Source organism: Lactuca saligna, chromosome 4, assembly GCF_052625555.1.
Source record: "Lactuca saligna cultivar CGN05327 chromosome 4, ASM5262555v1, whole genome shotgun sequence".
NCBI lineage: Eukaryota > Viridiplantae > Streptophyta > Magnoliopsida > Asterales > Asteraceae > Lactuca > Lactuca saligna.
In genome coordinates this window covers 326,454,408-326,474,157 of record NC_136420.1, presented here as the reverse complement: position 1 = coordinate 326,474,157, position 19,750 = coordinate 326,454,408, and the positions used below count along the sequence as shown (strand labels likewise).

The 19,750-nt window shown below is 35.7% G+C and overlaps 2 protein-coding genes across 2 annotated transcripts; both read left to right on the top strand.

The window, feature by feature from the left end:
* Positions 1 to 4,389: 4,389 nt before the first annotated feature.
* LOC145040932 (uncharacterized) lies at positions 4,390 to 4,926 on the top strand. Its single transcript, XM_078988816.1, has 2 exons — positions 4,390 to 4,456; positions 4,526 to 4,926. Exons 1-2 carry the CDS (start codon positions 4,390 to 4,392, stop codon positions 4,924 to 4,926), a joined length of 468 nt encoding a protein of 155 aa, XP_078844942.1.
* Positions 4,927 to 15,234: 10,308 nt separating this feature from the next.
* On the top strand, positions 15,235 to 18,303 carry LOC145044077 (uncharacterized). The gene has a single exon (XM_078992884.1). It carries the CDS (start codon positions 15,786 to 15,788, stop codon positions 18,036 to 18,038), a length of 2,253 nt encoding a protein of 750 aa, XP_078849010.1. The 5' UTR covers positions 15,235 to 15,785; the 3' UTR covers positions 18,039 to 18,303.
* The last annotated feature ends 1,447 nt before the right edge of the window (positions 18,304 to 19,750 follow it).

Here is a 19,750-nt window from a genome sequence, read left to right as displayed (position 1 = left end):
GTCATTTTCTCATTGTTTATCTTTTTTAATTAACACATCATATTTACACCTCAATTAATAATTGTCTTATTTAAAATAACCATTAAATTATAATATTAGAACTCATATACTATTAAATATGTTTCCTTTTAAATTCAAATTTTAAATTTTAAATTTCAAATGTCAAATTTATATAAATTTTTTTTTAAACCTTCATATTTAATTTTTTTTGTTTTATCCAACCCGTATAACATACGGGTCACACAACTAGTATATATATATAATGACCAAACCTTCAAAATCATTGATTGATTACTAGAGTTTTGATTAAAAAAAAGTCAATGATTCCTCATACTCTTTCTTCCCCACTTTATAGGCTAGCAGAAATATTCGGTTATGTCCATCACTTTTAGGAACAACATTCCCAAATATTTATCTTTCAGGTGAGAAGCGTCTATAATGAATACTCATCGAAATTTTGTAAAAGACTTTCAAATCTACACGTAAATGAGTTACAAAATACTTAATATGATTTTACATATGGCATATATGTTGTAATAAAATCAAATCTTACAACACAACCAATGATAACAAGGAATAGCTCAAAATAAATTTGTTCATCTGCCTCGATGAGTGTTATGGTGCCTTTATTTGTTTATTTCATATTATGACAATACACGTGAAGTTATGTGAATGGGTTTTCCGGTCTCCACCATAAAAGTTTCAATGTCTCACATTTTCACTCCAAGTTCGAGTGTATGAAATGTGTATTTTGTAACGAGCATTTAAATCTCCAATAATAGCATTCATAATGTATAACGTCTTATTATTATATAATTTGTTACCTTTAATAAATAGGTGAACGCTTTTTGTTTGCTCGGCAATGGTTGGCTTATATTTAGGTTTTCAGACATGTACTTGAATAAATTAATATATTTAGTTAATATAGACCTAATCATTTAGGAATAGTGTGCTAAAAAGACATTATATTTTTCCATTTGATTTAGACTTGAACTTGTCATTTGCAGATTTTGTGACTTTAATGCCAAATCCATACTTCACACATTTCATACTTAAATACATCCTCAAATATTCTTTGCATTTGAACAAGATCTTTATGGTATTTAATGTTAGTTCGAGTGTAATTGATAATGATTCCTTGTAAACATGATCCGGAATATGTCACTGGGAAAGCATACCTCAAAATGATGGTGTTTGTTTAATGTTATTTACATCATACTCGCATTAATATAGTTCTTAAAAAATTTAGGGCCATACAATTTCGAATATGTTTCATATTAGAAAAAAGCAATTTAAAATGTCTACTAGTTCAAAATCTCAAAAAATGTTGTATGTAAATACATTTTCAACTTCCTAAACACCAGGTTTTCGAGAAAAGTTTGTAATTTTGGATTTTCAGAAAAAAATTATTAAAATATAATAATTATTTATCATATGTGAGTATTCTAAAAACATTTTGTTTAAACATAATACAAACAAAATGACCAAGGGATTTTTATTATTCAACATCAAGAATACAATGATTTTAAATCAATTAGAAATTAAATTATTGATCAACTAGTTTAACTTCATATGAGCTAAAAAAAATCAAATTAAACTAAAAAAATCCAAATATACTCAGTTGAGTTGACTCCCTTGACTTTTGACTTTGACTAGGATTTGACTAAGTTTGACTTAGGGGTATTTTGGGTATTTTGAGTAGTAGTCTGAGTTTTGGTCATTGTTATTTGTAAATGTGACCGGTAGAGTTGGTATTCAGAGTAGCATGTTGTTGCAGCTATTACTTATGTCTGTGAGGTGAGTATCCTCACTGTATCCATGGGTCGAAGACACCAATGCCAACCCATTAACCTGTTGTGTAGAATGCTAGTTATTATATAACTGTTATGTATATATATATATATATATATATGTGTGTGTGTGTGTGTGTGTGTGTGTATTTGTAAGATCGGTTTGAAATAAACCCTAGGGCGGAGCCCACTATCGTATGATCGAGTTGAAATGAACCCCAAGGCGGGGCCCATTATGGCATTGTTCGAGTTTAAATAAACCCTAGGGTGGGGCCTATTATGGCATGTTCAAGTTGAAATAAACCCCAGGGTGGGGCCCACTATCATATGATTGAGTTGAAATAAACCATATGGTGGGGCCCCAGGGTTGGGCCCATATTTGCTTAGTGGGTTGGAATATACCCCAGGGCTACGCACAGTTTATATATTTGGTATGTAGTAATTTGGCGGATCTCACTAAGCTTTATGCTTATGATTTCAGCTACTTCTGGTACAAAAGGGAAGAGTCGGACGTGATGACACAACATCCTTCCCTCATGATTACCGTACTTTTTGGATACTATTACTATGATGTTTTGGATATTGTACACTGTTATTGACTTGGACCTATTTAGTGATTGAAACTATTGATTTTTAAATGAAATTTTTTATCACGGTTGTTACAAGTTAGTATCAGAGCCTTGGTTTGTGGGATTCGAGTGCACTTTCGGGTGTGTTAGAAATTAAACTGAGGAAATGGTAATCTTTCCTAAGGAAAAATAAATTGAATTTCTAAAAGGATTTTACTAAGTGGAAAGGGGTGCGATGCAGGCAATCATCCGAGCTCAAGTAAGTGGTTCCCAAATTACCCATACTTATGTATTATGATTAGTATGTTTGATATCTGAATTGCATGATAGATTAGGGTTAAGGATACCTTCAGGAATCATATCATATAATTACCTGATTTGTGTGATGCCTAATAGGCTAGGAGGATTGGATGCTATGCATTACATGGAATTGATATTGGCTCAGTTAATTGCTAAGTGTATGATTTTAAAGTTGTATACAATTATGATCATATAGCCCTATAATGATCGATTTATCCTCATTTCTTGTTCTTTTTTTCATTGTGGACTTAGGGAAGAATCATCATTTAACAATCTATATGATTCCATTTTTGTGTATAACTTGCATGTATAAGGCAACCAATGGTGTTGATTGAGGTTCTCGGTATTGCAGGCGGTGGAGTTGAGAATTCCTAGGAAAGTCTAGGATATAAGTATGTTGTTTAGCATAGGTTTGGTATGTAGATTTAGTGTGGAACTTAGAGGAGTCAAGATGGATCTTAAGAAAGGTACATATAGGTGTGAAAGGTAGTATTGAGCCTGTACTACTGGAAGCACATGATTTGTAGTCGAGACAATGATGAACCTGGGGACTTTAAGAAGACTTGTATGTTATGAGTTCCCTCGATATTATGCTCATTGTTTATATGTCTGTATTTCATTTTGAGTATGACGGTGATCACTTAAGGAGGAGGTTATGGCTTTGGTTCTGATTCCAGTTTTGGCTCAGGCACAGAACCAATTGATGAGAGGTTGCACAAGTCTATTATAGTCGAGGTTTCTCGCGATATTTTGGATGCTACTCCTGTAATGTTTGGTACCATCAAGGAGGGGATTATGGAGCTTCTGGATGATCGAATCAGATCCTTTCGAGTCGAGATTTTTGTAGGTCATATTAGAGTGCAAACTCCCTCATTTCAGAAGTTCAAAGCATGTGGAGCTCCAAATTTCTTTAGGGCTAAGGACCCTATCGCTAGCCGACGTTGGATCGTTGACATGGAGAATGCTCTACAACGAGTTTTTTCTCGGAAGGGGAAAAGGTAGGATTTGCATCCTACCTACTAATGGACTGAGCACATGACTGGTAGGATGAGGTTGGCTGAGCTGTAGGGTCTGTGGCAGTGGTGGTCATGACTTGGGAGGAGTTTGTTACGAGATTCTAGAGGGATTTTGCACCAATGATCAAGGTGCAGCAACTGGCGAGGGAGTTCCAGGACCTTCGCCAGACTACTGTGATGGAGATTACTGCCAAGTTTCGTGAGAGGGCTCTATTGGTTCTGTAGTATACTGCGGATGAGGAGATAAAGAAAACAAGATATCATGACGTGTTGAGGGATGACATCTGAGAGTTTGTGAGCTTTTCGAGGTACAAGACCCTGAATGATATGATTGAGAAGACCCGTGAGTGGAAGATTGAGCTGGAGATTTAGACGAAGCACAAGCCAAAGCAGGTACAAACAGTTATGGGCCAGGCTAAGAGGCCTAAGACGTCTGATTCACACACCATAGACCAATAGGGTAAGGGCCGTTTCGGTAAAGGCAACAAGCCGCACAGTGGGGAATCTCGAGCAGTGGGTTTAGAATGTTTTAGTTATGGTCAGTCAGGTCATATGAGTAGGGATTTCCCCCAGAGTGCTTTCATTTGCTTTCATTGTAATCACATCGGCCACAAAAAGGCCGATTATCCGAGATTGTCAGGAGGGGCAGTGGCGGCGCCTGCACCAGCCACCTTGAGGATTACTTATGGATGCCAAGGCAAGGTGGAGAAACATATGGTGAAGAGCATGGCATTTCAACTGACCACCGCTGTGGCTCGCGCAACACCAGATATGGTTACTGGTACGTGACTTATTCATATCTTTTATTTTTTTCATTATTTATGCTCATATTATATATGATATTGCATAGGTACTTTCTTAGTAAATGGTATGGCTACTCATGTATTGTTTGATTCGGGTGCTACCCGATCCTTTGTATCTCGTAATGATGCTCCTGTGATTCTGAATTATCCGTTGGAGGTAGAGATTACTGATGATCGTTCTGTGAGTGCTTCGATGGTTCACTGTGGCTTTTTCCTGAATCTGTTCAATGAGAGATACTCTATTGATTTGTTATCGATTAATCTACGAGGATATAAGGTTATTGTTGGGATGGACTGGTTAGGCCCCAATGGGGACATGATTGACTGTGAGCGCCAACTAGTGAGAGTTCAAACCCCAAGTGGGGGAGAACTGGTTATTCCTGGCAAGGAAGCTTCGCATGGAATGACTCTTTGTTTATCTACGAGAGCTAGGAGATATCTTCAGTAGGGTTGTTCGGGGTTCCTAGCTTATGTATCATATACTCTAGAGGAGGGCACAACGAATTTGATTGAGGTGCCCATTATTCGGGATTTCCTCGATGTATTTCCTGAGGAATTTCTAGGAGTGTCTCTCGAGAGGAGTCAAGTTTCGGATTTGTTATGGTTCATGGAGCGGATCCAATAGCCAAAGCACCATATCGCTTGGCACCACCAGAGATGCAAGAGTTGTCTATGCAACTTCAGGAGCTGCTAGACAAGGGATTTATTCAACCGAGTAGCTCACCTTGGGGAGCACCAATCATGTACATGAATAAGAAGGACGGTTCACACAGGATGTACATTAACTATCGGGAGTTGAATAAGCTCACGGTGAAGAACCATTACCCACTTCCAAGGATTGACGACTTGTTTGACCAGCTTCAGGGTTCATGTTGGGTTTCTAAGATTGATTTGTTATCAGGTTAACATCAGATAAGGGCCACGAACGATGACCTACAGAAGATGTCCTTCAGGACTCATTATGGTCACTACGAGTTTGTGGTGATGCCATTCGGGATCACCAATGCACTGATAGCATTCATGGATCTCATGAACCAGGTTTTCAGGATGATGTTGGATCGGTAAGTGATAGTGTTCATAGATGATATTATGGTCTACTCCAAGACCAAGGAGCAACACAAGGTTTACTTACGGTAGTTATTAGAGACCGTGAGGAAAGAGAAGTTGTATGCCAAATTCTCCAAATGTGAGTTCTGGTTGTGCGGGGTGGAGTTCTTGGTGCACATCGCCAACCAGAAAGGTATATGGGTTGACCCAGCCAAGATCGAGGCCATGATGTGATGGTTTTTTCCCTCAAGATTTGGAGGCACTATCTATGTAGGGTCAAGTGTACTATCTACACCGACCACAAGAGTTTGAGGTACCTGATGAATCAACCAAATTTAAATATGTGACAATAGAGATGGTTAGATGTGGTAAAGGATTATGATGTGAGATTTTGTACCTTCCTGGGAAGGCCAATATGATGGTTGATGCCTTGAGCTGCAAGGCAATGAGCACACCTATTGGAGATGTATGTCTGAGGATGGTTATCATTTCTCCTTTGTTGGACTTAATCAAGAATGCTCATTTGGAAGGATTGAAAAGGGAGAATTGGAAAGTGGAGCGAATCAAGGGGTAGATTCCTTTATTTTTCAGAGACAGTCGGGGATTGCTAACTCGGTGTGGTAGTGTTTGGGCTCTGACTAATGGTGGGGTGATGTAGACAGTTCTAGAAGAGGCTCACAAGTCAAAGTTTTCGATCCATCCAGGGGCCACAAAGATGTATCGGGATCTAACATTGAGTTATTGGTGGCCTTTGTATGAAGAGAGTGATTACATGGTTTGTAGAACAGTGCCTTACTCGCAGGAAAGTCAAGGCTGAACATCAGAGATCCCACGACAAGATGCAGGCATTACCCATTCCCATGTGGCAGTGGGAAGAGATCACCATGGATTTGATCATGAAGCTGCCAAGGATGATGCATGGAGTTGATTCTATTTGGGTCATTATAGATAGATTGACCAAGATCACACACTTTATACCTATCACCGAGAGTATATTTGTTGATAAGTTGGCCGGAATTTACATTAGAGAGGTGGTGGTCCGGCACGGGGTGCCATTTTTGTATCGAGATGTTCGTTTCACCTCCAGGTTTTGGAGTAAGTTTCATTAGGTGTTGGGTAATCAGTTGCAGTTCAGTACAACATACCACCCCAATATCGATGGACAAAGTGAGCATATGATTCGGACACTCGAAGATATGCTTCGAGCGTATGTGTTATATTTTAGAGGGAATTGGGATACCTATCTTCCATTGGTCAAGTTCTCATACAATAATAGTTATCATGCTAGCATTGACCGACCACCTTTTGAGATGTTGTATGGGAGGAGGTGCAAGACCCCAATTTGTTGGGTCGAGGTCGGACATTGCATCATGGGGAGTACTGAGGTGGTACTTAATACTACTGAGTCAATTTAGCATGTACGCGACAAGTTGTGAGTCACGTAAAGCTGGTAGAAGAGTTATGCAGATGGGTGACGTTCAGACCTCGAGTTTCAAGTGGGAGACTTGGTACTCCTGAAGATGTCACCTTGGAAAGGTGTCTACCAATTTCGAAAGCGGGGCAAGTTGGGCTCACAATTTATTGGTCCCTTCAAGATTACCTCCCGGGTGGGCAAGGTTTCATATCGACTGGATTTTCCCAATGAGCTCAGTCAAATCCACAACACCTTCCATGCTTCTCAGCTTCGGAAGTGTGTGTTGGATGATTTAGAAGTTGTTCCTTTGCCTGATATTCACCTGAAATATGTTGAGAGACCAATGATGACCTTGGATAGGAAGATGAAGGCCTTACGTGTGACAACCCGAAATTTCTATCTTGTAAAGCCATTCCATTCAATCAAAGCCAGACTAGTATTTGTTACCTTTTAGCTGTACTAAGGGTTATTCTGTGAGTTTTTAAGCCTCGTACACTTAGGATTTGATGCAAGGATGTGTGAGTAACGAATCTATAACTTTCTAATTGAGCCAAGAACATTTATCAAGGGTGTTCACGGCCCAAACTAGAGTTTACGGCCGTAAACTCTTGGTGGCGGTGAACCCCTCATCATAAGTATAGATTTTCTTCATTAGTTCCTCATTTCTCACTTCTTTCATCAAGAACACTCAAACTCTCTCAAGTATCATAAAGGGAATCCATCCTTCCTCTTCAAAAACGTAAGTAATCCATTTATTTTTAGTTAATCTTCGTGAACATATGAAACCTATGAATCACATCCTTGAATTCATCACTTTTCCTTCAAGATCTTCAAATCTTCATCTTTTCACCAAGAACACACACCTATTCTTGGTGGCCATAAACACCTTCAAGACTTCCATTTAGTAAGTATCCTTTCCATATTCTTATTATCCATTAGGAGCTCTTGAATCCCCATGAACAAACACCTTTTAAGCATCATATATGCATCATCTTCAAGAGTTCACAGTCGTAAACCCTTCATATGGCCGTGAACCCTTCAAGTGATCTTGTTAGGGATGTAAACCCTCCTTAGTTCATGCCTTGGCCGTAAATACTTAAACATCTTTGGTCGTAAACTCTTCTTTAGGCCGTAAACACACTTGGTGTGGTCGTGAATTCCCTTAAATAAATTATGTGTGATTGAATACACTCCATTGTGAGTGATTCCTATTCCCTAGGGGTGTTTCCAATACATTATTAGTTGTTATACACTAATTATATGCCTATATATGTTATTATATGTCTAATAGGTTCAATTTGTGCTTCGGGGCTCCATTTGTGATCTCAAGCATCCTATATCTATCTTCTATTCGAGTCACTCACTGCAGGCGAGTTCATACCCCTAACGTATCTTTTAAATGATTTGAAATTCTTTTATGGGGGGGGGGGGGGGGGGGATACAAGTAGAAAACCATATAGTTGTATAATCAATCACTTGTGATTTATAACTATCAAAACAAGAGATTTCTTATACTTCAAACTGTGTTATCAAACAAAATATTTCAAATCATTTTATAAATTGACATCAAGTCATCAATAACCATTCAAATGGTTAAAACTCTTTCATATAATAAAAATCTTTATCATTTTACAAAACTCTTTTAAACTTATATATTGTCAAAATTATGTCTACTTAGATATAGTTATATAAATAAGGTTGAAAGGACTTAGGACTGATAACTCGCTTTATTTCCTGTTACTTGTTTGGTTGTGGACTTAGGGTATCAGTTATTTGTCTGAGTATCATTTAAATCTTAATTATATATTATGTATATGTATATAGATATAAAAATACTTACAATCAGTTTAATACCTTTGAATAGCAAATGTGTACAAACATGAACAGTCATTCAATTACAAAGTTAACTAGTAAACTATAATAGGTATAGTTTAGGATATAATACTTACTATTTCTAGAACAATGAAACTTACAAGAGTCAGTTCAAACTTACAATAACAAGAACAGAAAGAAACATATGATAAGAAGAACAGAAAGAAACATATGATAACAAGAACAGAAAGAAACATACAATAACAAGAACAGAAAGGAACATACAATAACAAGAAACAGAAAGGAACATACATCCTTTTACAAGAACAAGATAACATTATTGTGAATCTACTTCACGGCTTAGCAATATACTTGTTAGGTCGCGTTTTGTAACCAGAGTCTCCTGGAGGGAGAGCAGACATTGTGTGTATAGATCTATACGGGACTGACAAGCCCGCATCTCGACTGTTCGCTACAGTTTGGCCGTCAAGGCCAAGGGGTGACAAATGTCACATCGGTTTTGACGCCAGCAGGTCGTTGTGTTAAACACTTATCAATCAGTATGGTTATAACCACATCACATTTTAAGCTTAATTAAACAAATTGGTTTTAAGGTAGTTAGTGCTTTAGTGGTTACTTATTACAACGTCACTGCACACTGTCATTTTCCCATTACATTCATATAGTGATCTTCTCACATAAAAGGTAATGTAAACTATTTTCTGGTACTAATAGTCATATATTTGGGAAAACACTCACTTTTACAAAATAACAAACATGCAGAACAGTCTGGTCTTGGTAGAAGACTACTCTCCATTTTAGTAGAAAATATAGGATTTTCTAGGAAGTATACAAACTTTTACATCAACTTTTTACAAACTTTACATCAAACACTTACAAACGCATTCATCAAACTTATACAAACTTTGAAACTAAAATACTTATGAACTCACCAGCTTTAATGTTGATATAGTCTTCAAAATAACTTGTATTCTCAGGTTACCAGTAAATAGGTACATTGGACCAAGTTTTTGAGAAGACGGAGCGTGCTCAAGACTCGTCTTTTATATATATATATATATATATATATATATATATATATATATATATATATATATATATGGTGTCTTACAAATACATTCAGAACACACTTGTATTATCTATATTATTAATGCAATGGATGATGTTGTTGCTTGTTTTACTATTGTGCATTGTTATGATACTGAACATGACGTCCTCCGCCCCCGAACGTTTCCGTCGTTCCAGTTTAGGTTGTAACAATACGCAACAAGGTGGTGTCTTTGGTCAAGGTCTAGTAGCTGCATCGGAAGGTTACTGAATGGAATTGGGAGCCCGAGGCAGAGATGCAAGAGCACTAACCTGATTTATTCGCCACGGAAGACTTCGAGGAAGAAGTCTTATTCAAGTGGGGTAGACTTGTAACATCTTGATATTTAGGTTTTTCCATTTATTCCCTTGATATGTAAAATAGATTTCAAATAGGTCCCTTGTAGCATTTTAGAAAAAAACACGTTTCATCACCTACGCTTGGCATACTTCTCATATATTGGGGGTATGTGGCCTGGACCAAAACCTTAATATTTAGGGTTTGTGCATTATTTAAACACCTTTATCGACTCTATACCCTTTCTTTCATCATCCTCCATCCCTCATATCGACCATTGCAAACCCTAATCCATTTTAAAAGCATCTTTGATTCATTAGTGTGTGCTTTGGTGTTCTTAGAGGAGAAAGAAGGAAAGGAAAGCATCTTGGAAGCTTAAAGCACTTTGGATCCAGAAGCACATCATCATTTTGCACCACTTGGAGGTAAAAATCTCTGATATTGATGAAGTTTTGCTTAGATCTTGATTAGCTATGGATTGTATTCATTTTACTCCCATAAGCTTGATGTATTTGAGAATGGGTTACTCTAATTCATTTGAATTGTCCTTTCAGACATTTTAAAGTATTTAGAATCATAAAAATGTGATCTTGGTCCTTAGTTTTCCTCCATGCATGGACTAGGATGTCTTAATGAGTTAAGCAGTTAGGGTGTTTGGTATTGAGCACTTAATAGCCATGCAAGATCATAAAGTTGGAAACTTTATGATTAAGGACATCATTTGAGGACTAGATTTGGATTTTGGATGAAATGGATTAAGCTCTTAATAAAAAGAAAAAGGTGGCAGGTGGATACGTTGGGCGTACGTTAGAGTACGTTTCACGTATGTGGTCAAAGGCCCTTTTTGGTCAATACTCTAGTATGCCATACATACAAGCTAAGTACGTTGGGTGTACTAAACTGAGTTGACTTGGTTGACTTTTGACTTTGACCAGGATTTGACTAAGTTTGACAGGGAGTATTTTGAGTTATAGTATGAGTTTTTGGTCACTTTATTTGTAAAGGTGACCAGTAGAGGTGGTATTCAGAGCAGTGTGTTGTTGCAACTATTTCTTCTAACTGTGAGGTGAGTCTCCTCACTGTATCCATGGGTCGAAGGCACCAATGCCGACCAATTATCCTATTATGTAGAATGCTAGCTGTTACATGACTATTTTATATATATATATATATATATATATATGTTTGTATGATCGGGTTGAAATAAACCCCAGGGCGAGGCCCATTATGACATGTTCAAGTTGAAGTAAACCCCAGGGGGGCTATTATGGCATGGTCGGGTTGAAATAAACCCTAGTGTGGGTCCCACTATCGTATGATCGAGTTGAAATAAACCTCAGGGTGAGGCTCATATTTGTTTATTGGGTTGACATATACCCTAGGGCTAGGCCCAATTTATATGTTTGGTATGTGGTAAATTAAGTGAACTTACTACGCTTTATGCTTACAATTTATGTGTATGATTTTAAGTACTTACGGTACAAAAGGGAAGAGCCCGACGTGATGGCACAACATCCTCCCCTCATGATTTCCGCACTTTTGGATACAATTAATTTGATGTTTTGGATATTGTACACTGTTATTGACTTGGACTTATTTGGTGATTGAAACTATTGCTTTTTAAATGAAAAAAATTTATCACGGTTTTTGGGATGTTACTAATAGGACCCACGCCATACCATCCATCTAGCAATTTATTTATCTATCTGTCTATTTGTCCAAACATACACATACAAACATCTGCACTTTTACTAAAGAACATACACCCACATACTTTCTCTCTAGCATATTATAGATCAATAAATCCAACACTACGTACACACTTTCTCTCTAGCATCTTATAACTCAATAAATCCAACAATACCGTTCACCCTCTACAAGAATCCTAAATCAATTTCTGTTAAGATTAAAGAAAATGAAAGAATGAATCATAGAGGTCCATAATTTTTACTAATATCTTGAAACCGTAACCATTGTTTTATGATTTTCGTATGGTAAAAGAGAAAGATTGAAATTAGTGATTAGACTTGAAAGATGAATAAATATTTAACTGCAACAATTCTCAATATTCCCTTCAAGCTTCTCTTATTTTAAAATTGGAAATGCATGCTTCAAATCAGGGATACACAACAAGCGGGGTAAAGATATATTGATGAGATTTATTTTATTCAGTGCTTGGTGGATAAATTGATACAAATGTATATAAGAGAGTAGACTACGTCATCCTCACGTAATCATCTATCACTGAGGCCTATCTCCACATACACACCAACCATCACCAACATTACCCTCATATATCAACCTTCGCCATTTACACACTCTACACCCTGCACCACCCTACAAGCCATTATCTATCTCCATCTACAAAGCTTACACCACTAACCACTATTTCTTACATCATCTTCTTTAGATACCCACCTTGTCCAGACTTGGAGAGAAAGAAAAATCTCAATATTTATCTAGTTTTTTTATATGTTCTTGATTTTTTTTCGATACTTACTAATTGATCAAGAGCGATAAAGAATAACAAAACGCCATAGGCTACAAGGTATTGTATTGATTAAAAGTAGGAGGAGGGTATGAGTTGACCTTCTTTTTCTTCTCTATCTCTGTACACTTTGACGGAAATACAAGAATCTCCAACCTACCCCTAAATCCCATTCTCTTCTCCATTTCTTCCCTTATTCTTGCTCCAACCCTACCCCATTTCCATCTCCATTTGGAGATATGAATAGTATGACCCATATATGGAAGAACACTATTCGTTTCTCGAAAAATGAAGGTGAAGTTTCAATTGTCGGTTTTAGTCTTTCTTTCTTTATTTTATATATTTATAGTTTTTTTTATCAATTAATTATAACTCAGATGTAATATATAATATTTTTTAATATCATATTATATATTAAATTATATTAATTAATCATAAATGTAAAGTTTAATATTTGTCTATCGAATTTATAAGAAAAATCAAATACATACTAAAAACTTGAAACATGATAACATATTTTATAAAAACTTATAATTGAATAATACTTTTTCATAATGAAAAAAGATAAAAATATACATTTGTTCAAATATGATTAGTAGAAGGGGTGTGGTTAATAATTTATGTACGTTGCAAAAAAAATGTACTAGGAATATATTTTTTGGGTAAAAAAAATAGGGTTAAAATGGAGTAGGGTTGGAGATGAAACACTATTTATTCTATTTTTTACTCCATTTTTTGAGGTTAAATGGAGATGGGTTTGAGATGGTCTAAGAAAAAGACAAATCAGACTTAAATCAATTTATGAGCTTCTCAAAAATAGGAGTAAGTGGGAGCAGGTTGGGTGAAATAAGGAGATGAATTTCACCATTGACGACAGCCAGTCGGTGAACTTTTGTTTGCGTAATTTGCATAGATACGTTGAAGTAGAGTAGGATGTTGGTTGGTCGGTGTGGCTTAGTAAAGTTATTGGTGAAGCAATTTTTCGTGTGTAAAAACCCTAAGTTGTGGAATCTTATTGGAACTCAAGGAAAAAAGAGAACATAGCAGGACACCATGCATTTTAGTGAGATAATGAATAGCAAAATGAAGTAGGCTTACTGGGTATTGCATCAATCTCAAGAAAGAAGAAGGGAATAGTAGGCGTTTCCTCCTCCTCCTCCCCCCCCCCCCCCCCCCCCCTCTCTTATATATATATATATATATATATATATATATATATATATATATATATATATATATATATATATATATATATATATATCCCTCAATACTTTAATGGAAATAAGAAGAAAAAAATCAAACATAAATCAGATTATATGCTTCCAAAAAATAGTATTTGTTAGGAGCGAATTGGGTGAATCGGGGAGGACGAATTTCACCATTGGCAACAACGAGTCGGTGAGATTTAGGTTGGGTAATTTACATAGATATGTTTGAAGAGAGTGGGTGGCTACTAGTTGGCTAGTATGGGTTAGTGTAGTTGTCAATGAAGCATATTTTTGTGTTTGAAAACCTTAGGTTGGGGGATCTTATTGGAACTCTAAAGGGTGACAGAAAAAAGAAGAAAACACATCAGACTTAAATCAGTTTATAGGCTTCTAAAAACGGGCTTGAGTGAGACTGGGTTGGGCGAATTAGGATATAAGAATTTCACCATCGGTGACAACAAGTTGGTGAGCTTTAGGTTGGGTAATTTTCATACATACATTGAAGTAGAACATATAATTGTTAGTTAGTCGGTTTGGGTTAGTATAGTTACTGATGAAACAAATTTTTGTGTTTGAAATCCCTAGGTTATAGGATATTGTTGGAGCTTCATGAAACTTTTTGTGGAAAAATCTTGAAAGAAAATCAAGAAAAAGAAGATACAATTGTATGTGTATGTGAGAGAGAGTTAGTCGTTATGGATGCATTTTATATATATTAAAAGAAAATAAACATTAAATATATAAAAATAAAACTATAAAACTAAACCTATTTAGGCCGGAGGGAGTGAGACTCGCCTCCAGCTCGCCAAGGATGCCAAGCCCACTCTCATCAAACATGTTAAGATCCTGTCAAGTTATGTGTATCATGAGGGTACCAAGAGGAAATAGAAGATAAAAAGAAGAGAAAAGGGTTGTGATTGGTTGCTTTTTTTTTTTTTTCAAAATAAAAATAACACAACATTTGGATGCTACAAGTTTCAACAACCTTACAACTTTAATGTTATCACTCTCTCCCTCCTATGTGGTTTAAAAAAAAATTCTATGTAGTTTCAAAAATCTCATGCAGCATCATGGTACTCTCTCTATAGCCTATGACAAAATTTACAATTTAAAAAAAAAATACTAGAATAAAAGAAATCTACAAACTATATATATATATATATATATATATATATATATATATATATATATATATATATATATATATATATATATATATATATATATATATATATATATATATAAGTTAAAAAAAACAATTTCAATTTGCCTTTATTTCAACTAGAAAAGCAGAAACTGATTTTGCAATAATTCAATAAAAATATATATAAATAAATCTTACTTTCTTTTTCATATAAATTGTTTATTTTCGTTCTCTCTACCACAAGTGGTAGTTGAAGAGAGCGTAATGAATGTTTGAGCTCCTTTCCCCTCTAAAAGTAAATGCAAATATTATTGGCGAAAGATCTTGCATTAAATTAGAAATCAAAGACAGCCATTTGAGGGTCCAAATTTTTGTATGCTTTTAGTGTTTTGAAAAACAGGAGTCATCTTCACTCTTTCTTCCTCATTCAAACAACATTCTTTTTCCACTCTATGCATAAACTTTCTTGACTACGTGTTCTTGGTGTTGTGTGTGTGTGTGTTTGAATTTATTCTTGGACAAAAGCCAAAAGCTTTTGTGTGGATAATGATATTTATTGTTTCTCTCGTTAATTTTGAAGTTTGAATCAAAGGTTTTGATTCCAAAAATCCTTCAAAGTTGTCAACTTTTGATTTTTTGTATCTAGGGTTCAGTCTTGTATGCTGCTTTTTCAGTGGAATTTAGATGGGATAAACAAACAGAAAATACAAAGAACACCCAAAACACTTCTTCTTCTTCTTCTTCTTCTTCATCTTTTCAATCATCTTTCGTCTTATAGATTCGCCATTCATGCATATTTCACTCTGGAAACCGATCATATCCCACTGTTCTTTTTTAATTTCCGATAAAAAGAACAGAAAAAAAGATGGTAGCCATGAAGAAATCAACAGAAACCCATCAGTTCTTCGAAAATTACAAGAAAACAAACTCAGAGAAGCTCTCGAACAAGCATCTGAAGATGGGTGTCTCGTTAGATCCCAAAGTATGGATTCTTCAGACTCCATCGACATCGAAGATAAGAGTTTGGGAAGATCGAGATCGTTAGCAAGACTACAAGCTCAAAAAGAGTTCCTGAAAGCTACATCTCTTGCCGCCGAAAGAACATTTGAAATCCATGACGCCATTCCCGATTTCAATGAAGCTTTTTCCAAGTTCTTAACCATGTACCCGAAGTATAAATCATCTGAAAAAATCGATCAACTGAGAGCTGATGAGTATTCGCATTTAGCTGAAACTGTTTCAAAGGTATGTCTTGATTACTGTGGATTTGGGTTGTTTTCGTTTCTTCAAACTATTAATTACTGGGAATCTTCAACAATCGGTTTATCTGAAATCACCGCCCAATTAAGCAACCATGCTCTGTACGGCGGCGGAGAGATCGGCACCGTCGAACACGATATCAAAACCAGAATCATGGATTACTTAAACATCCCGGAAAACGAATATGGCCTTGTTTTCACAGTAAGTCGAGGCTCTGCTTTCAAACTTCTTGCTGAATCTTACCCTTTTCACACAAACAAAAAGCTTCTCACCATGTTCGATCATGAAAGCCAGTCTGTTAATTGGATGGCTCAAAGCGCCAAAGAGAAAGGTGCAAAAGTTCATAGCGCTTGGTTCAAATGGCCGACACTGAAACCGTGTTCAACCCATCTCACGAAGATGATTTTAAACAAGAAAAAGAGGAAGAAAGATTCAGCCACTGGGCTTTTCGTGTTTCCTGTTCAATCGCGAGTTACAGGTGCTAAATACTCGTATCAATGGATGTCAATGGCGCAACAAAACAACTGGCATGTATTGCTTGATGCAGGAGCTTTGGGTCCGAAAGATATGGATTCTCTCGGGTTATCTTTGTTTAGACCCGATTTCATTATCACTTCGTTTTATAGAGTCTTTGGGTTTGACCCGACTGGATTTGGGTGTCTTCTTATAAAGAAATCAGTAATCGGAAGCCTTCATAACCAGACAACTCAAACCAGTTCCGGCATCGTAAAGATCAGTCCGGTTTTCCCTCTGTACAATTCCGATTCCGTCGACGGAATCCCTGGATTGGCCGGAATCCAAGATGTTGGAGTCGCCGGAAAACGCGAAGGGATGCCGGAAAGTCGTCAACTACCGGCTTTTTCCGGCGCTTTCACTCCTTCTCAGGTGATGGATGTTTTCGAAACAGAAATGGAAAGCTCGATTTTCGAAGATTCAAACAGTATTTCCGTTGGTGAAGTTATGAAAAGCCCTAATTTTAGCGAAGAAGATGAATCCTCTGATAATTCAATCTGGATCAATCTAGGCCCAAGTCCTTACGAATCACAAGCCCATTCAACCCACATTTTGAAAAAAGAAGAAAGCCCGGAGATACAACAAGAATCCGAAGCAAACAGGCCTGGGCCTGGGCCTGCAGTTATACAAAGGGAAACCGAAGGTGAGTTTAGATTACTTGGAAGAAGGGTATTGGAAGAAAATGACGATTTTACCCTTTGTGATGATTACGAAGGGTTAGAATCAGAAAGACAAGAGCCCGGGATATCATGTAGACATCTTGACCATGTAAACATGTCGGGCCTCAACAAGACAACACTTAGGTTGCGGTTTTTAATCAATTGGCTTGTGACATCTTTACTTCAACTTAGGTTACCGGGCTCAAACGGGTCAATCCCACTTGTTCACATATACGGGCCAAAAATAAAGTACGAACGTGGTGCATCAGTGGCATTCAATGTTAGAAACCGAAATCTTGGATTATTTAGTCCGGAAATTGTTCAAAAATTGGCGGAATCTAATGGGATTTCACTAGGGGTTGGGATTCTTAGTCATGTAAGGATTGTGGAAAATACGAAAAATCGTATGAATCTTGCGGACACGACATTGTGTAGACCGATGGATGGGGGATTGGTTAGGGCCGAGGTTGTGACTGCTTCACTTGGATTCTTGACTAACTTTGAAGATGTGTATAGGTTGTGGGATTTTGTTGCTAAATTTCTCAATCCTTCTTTTATAAGAGAATATGGACTTTCGACTGTTGTTGAAGATGAAGATGAAGAGCGATGATGGTAGGAAATGAAGATTTGTGCATAGAAAACAACCCGTTTGGGTACGATTCGAAGCGATTTTCTAATGGGATTTTGTGGATGTATATGTATTTTTATGATAACAAACTTGTGATTTAGAAAGTTTATGGATTTTAGGGCTTGTTTGCAGGGTTTAAGTTAGGTTAGAAGCTTTGTTTATGGAGTTGAAAGAGCTTACGAGGGGATTTTGTTTCATATATTTGTTTATTACTCTTTTTTTATTAAAGAAATGCAGATGACTTTCACTTGGTTGTGGATGCAATGTATTTTGTTTTTCGGTTAATATCATTACATAACAACGTAATTTTACTTCTTGATGCATTTAAGTCCTAAATCTTTTGGAATCAATAGGTCACTAACTTCGTTTTTTTTTTTTTTTTTTTTTTTTGCGCCAAATTTATCTCTTCTTCTGAAACAGAAGAGACATCCGTTTATCGTTTCTAGATGGTATCCTATGCATTTTTACTTTTTGCTTCATTTAAGTCGTAAATCTTTTGGAATCAATAGGCCAGTAGACTTCGTTGCTTTTTTTTTTTTTTTTTTTTTTTTGCCAAATTTATCATTTCTATTAAAACAGAAGAGACGTCCATTTATCTTTTCTATATGGTATCCTATGTGGCATGTTTAAATCAATTTGAAAAAATATAGAAAATGCTAGTTTAGAACGATTAATTTTAAATTCGGAAATATTGGTTTCAATCTGACTACCAAAGTCTTTTCGCATCTTTTCCTTTTTTTTTTTTTTTTTTTTTTTTTTTTTTTTTTTTTTTTTGCCAAATTCATCATTTCTATTAAAACAGAAGAGATATCCATTTATCTTTTCTAGATGGTATCCTATGTGGCATGTTTAAACCAATTTGAAAAAATAGAGAAAATGTCAGTTTAGAACGATTAATTTTAGATTCGGAAATATTAGTTTCAATCTGACTACCAAAGTCTTTTCGCGTCTTTTCCTTTTTTTTTTTTTTTTTTTTGCCAAATTTATCATTTCTATTAAAACAGAAGAGACATCCATTTATCTTTTCTAGATGGTATCCTATGTGGCATGTTTAAACCAATTTGAAAAAATAGAGAAAATGCCAGTTTAGAATGATTAACTTTAGATTCGGAAATATTGGTTTCAATCTGACTACCATAGTCGTTTCGCGTCTTTTCCTTTTTTTTTTTTTTTTTTTTTTTTTTTTTTTTTAACTTCATGCTAATGAATATATGTTACTGATATTTGTTAATTTTTTATTGGCCAAGTTAAAAGAGAATATTAAAAGTTTATTATTTTACTGCATATTGATAATTATATGTTCTTTTATAGAAAAATGATGTTGACACCATATAAAACTTTAGAAAATATCCAAAAAATAGCATTGTACTTTATAAAAATATGTTTTTTTTTAACATTTTTTACAAAGGAAAGTACAATGATTTGTTGTGTGAGTATGTGTTGTTTGGGAAAGTTTGTATCGTTGTTGACAACTGTTTTGCCCCGATTTGATTAAAAAAATTATTAAATGTGATATGTGCAAATGGTGGATTAAAAAGAATAGAAAATGTTATTTTTTGTCTTTATTTTGGATAAAGGGCATTTTGGTCTTTTTATATAAAAATGAAATTTAACAATAAAACTTTAGAAAATATGAAAAAAAAATATCACAACATAAAATAGTTTTTAAAAAAATATGCAAAAAAATCTTAATT

Bases quoted from the DNA above. Each gene is read 5' to 3' on its own strand.
- LOC145040932 (XM_078988816.1), top strand. From the start codon at position 4,390: ATGGTGAAGAGCATGGCATTTCAACTGACCACCGCTGTGGCTCGCGCA. The intron at 4,457-4,525 runs GTACGTGACTTA...GATATTGCATAG, and splicing joins AACACCAGATATGGTTACTG to GTACTTTCTTAGTAAATGGT.
- LOC145044077 (XM_078992884.1), top strand. From the start codon at position 15,786: ATGCATATTTCACTCTGGAAACCGATCATATCCCACTGTTCTTTTTTA.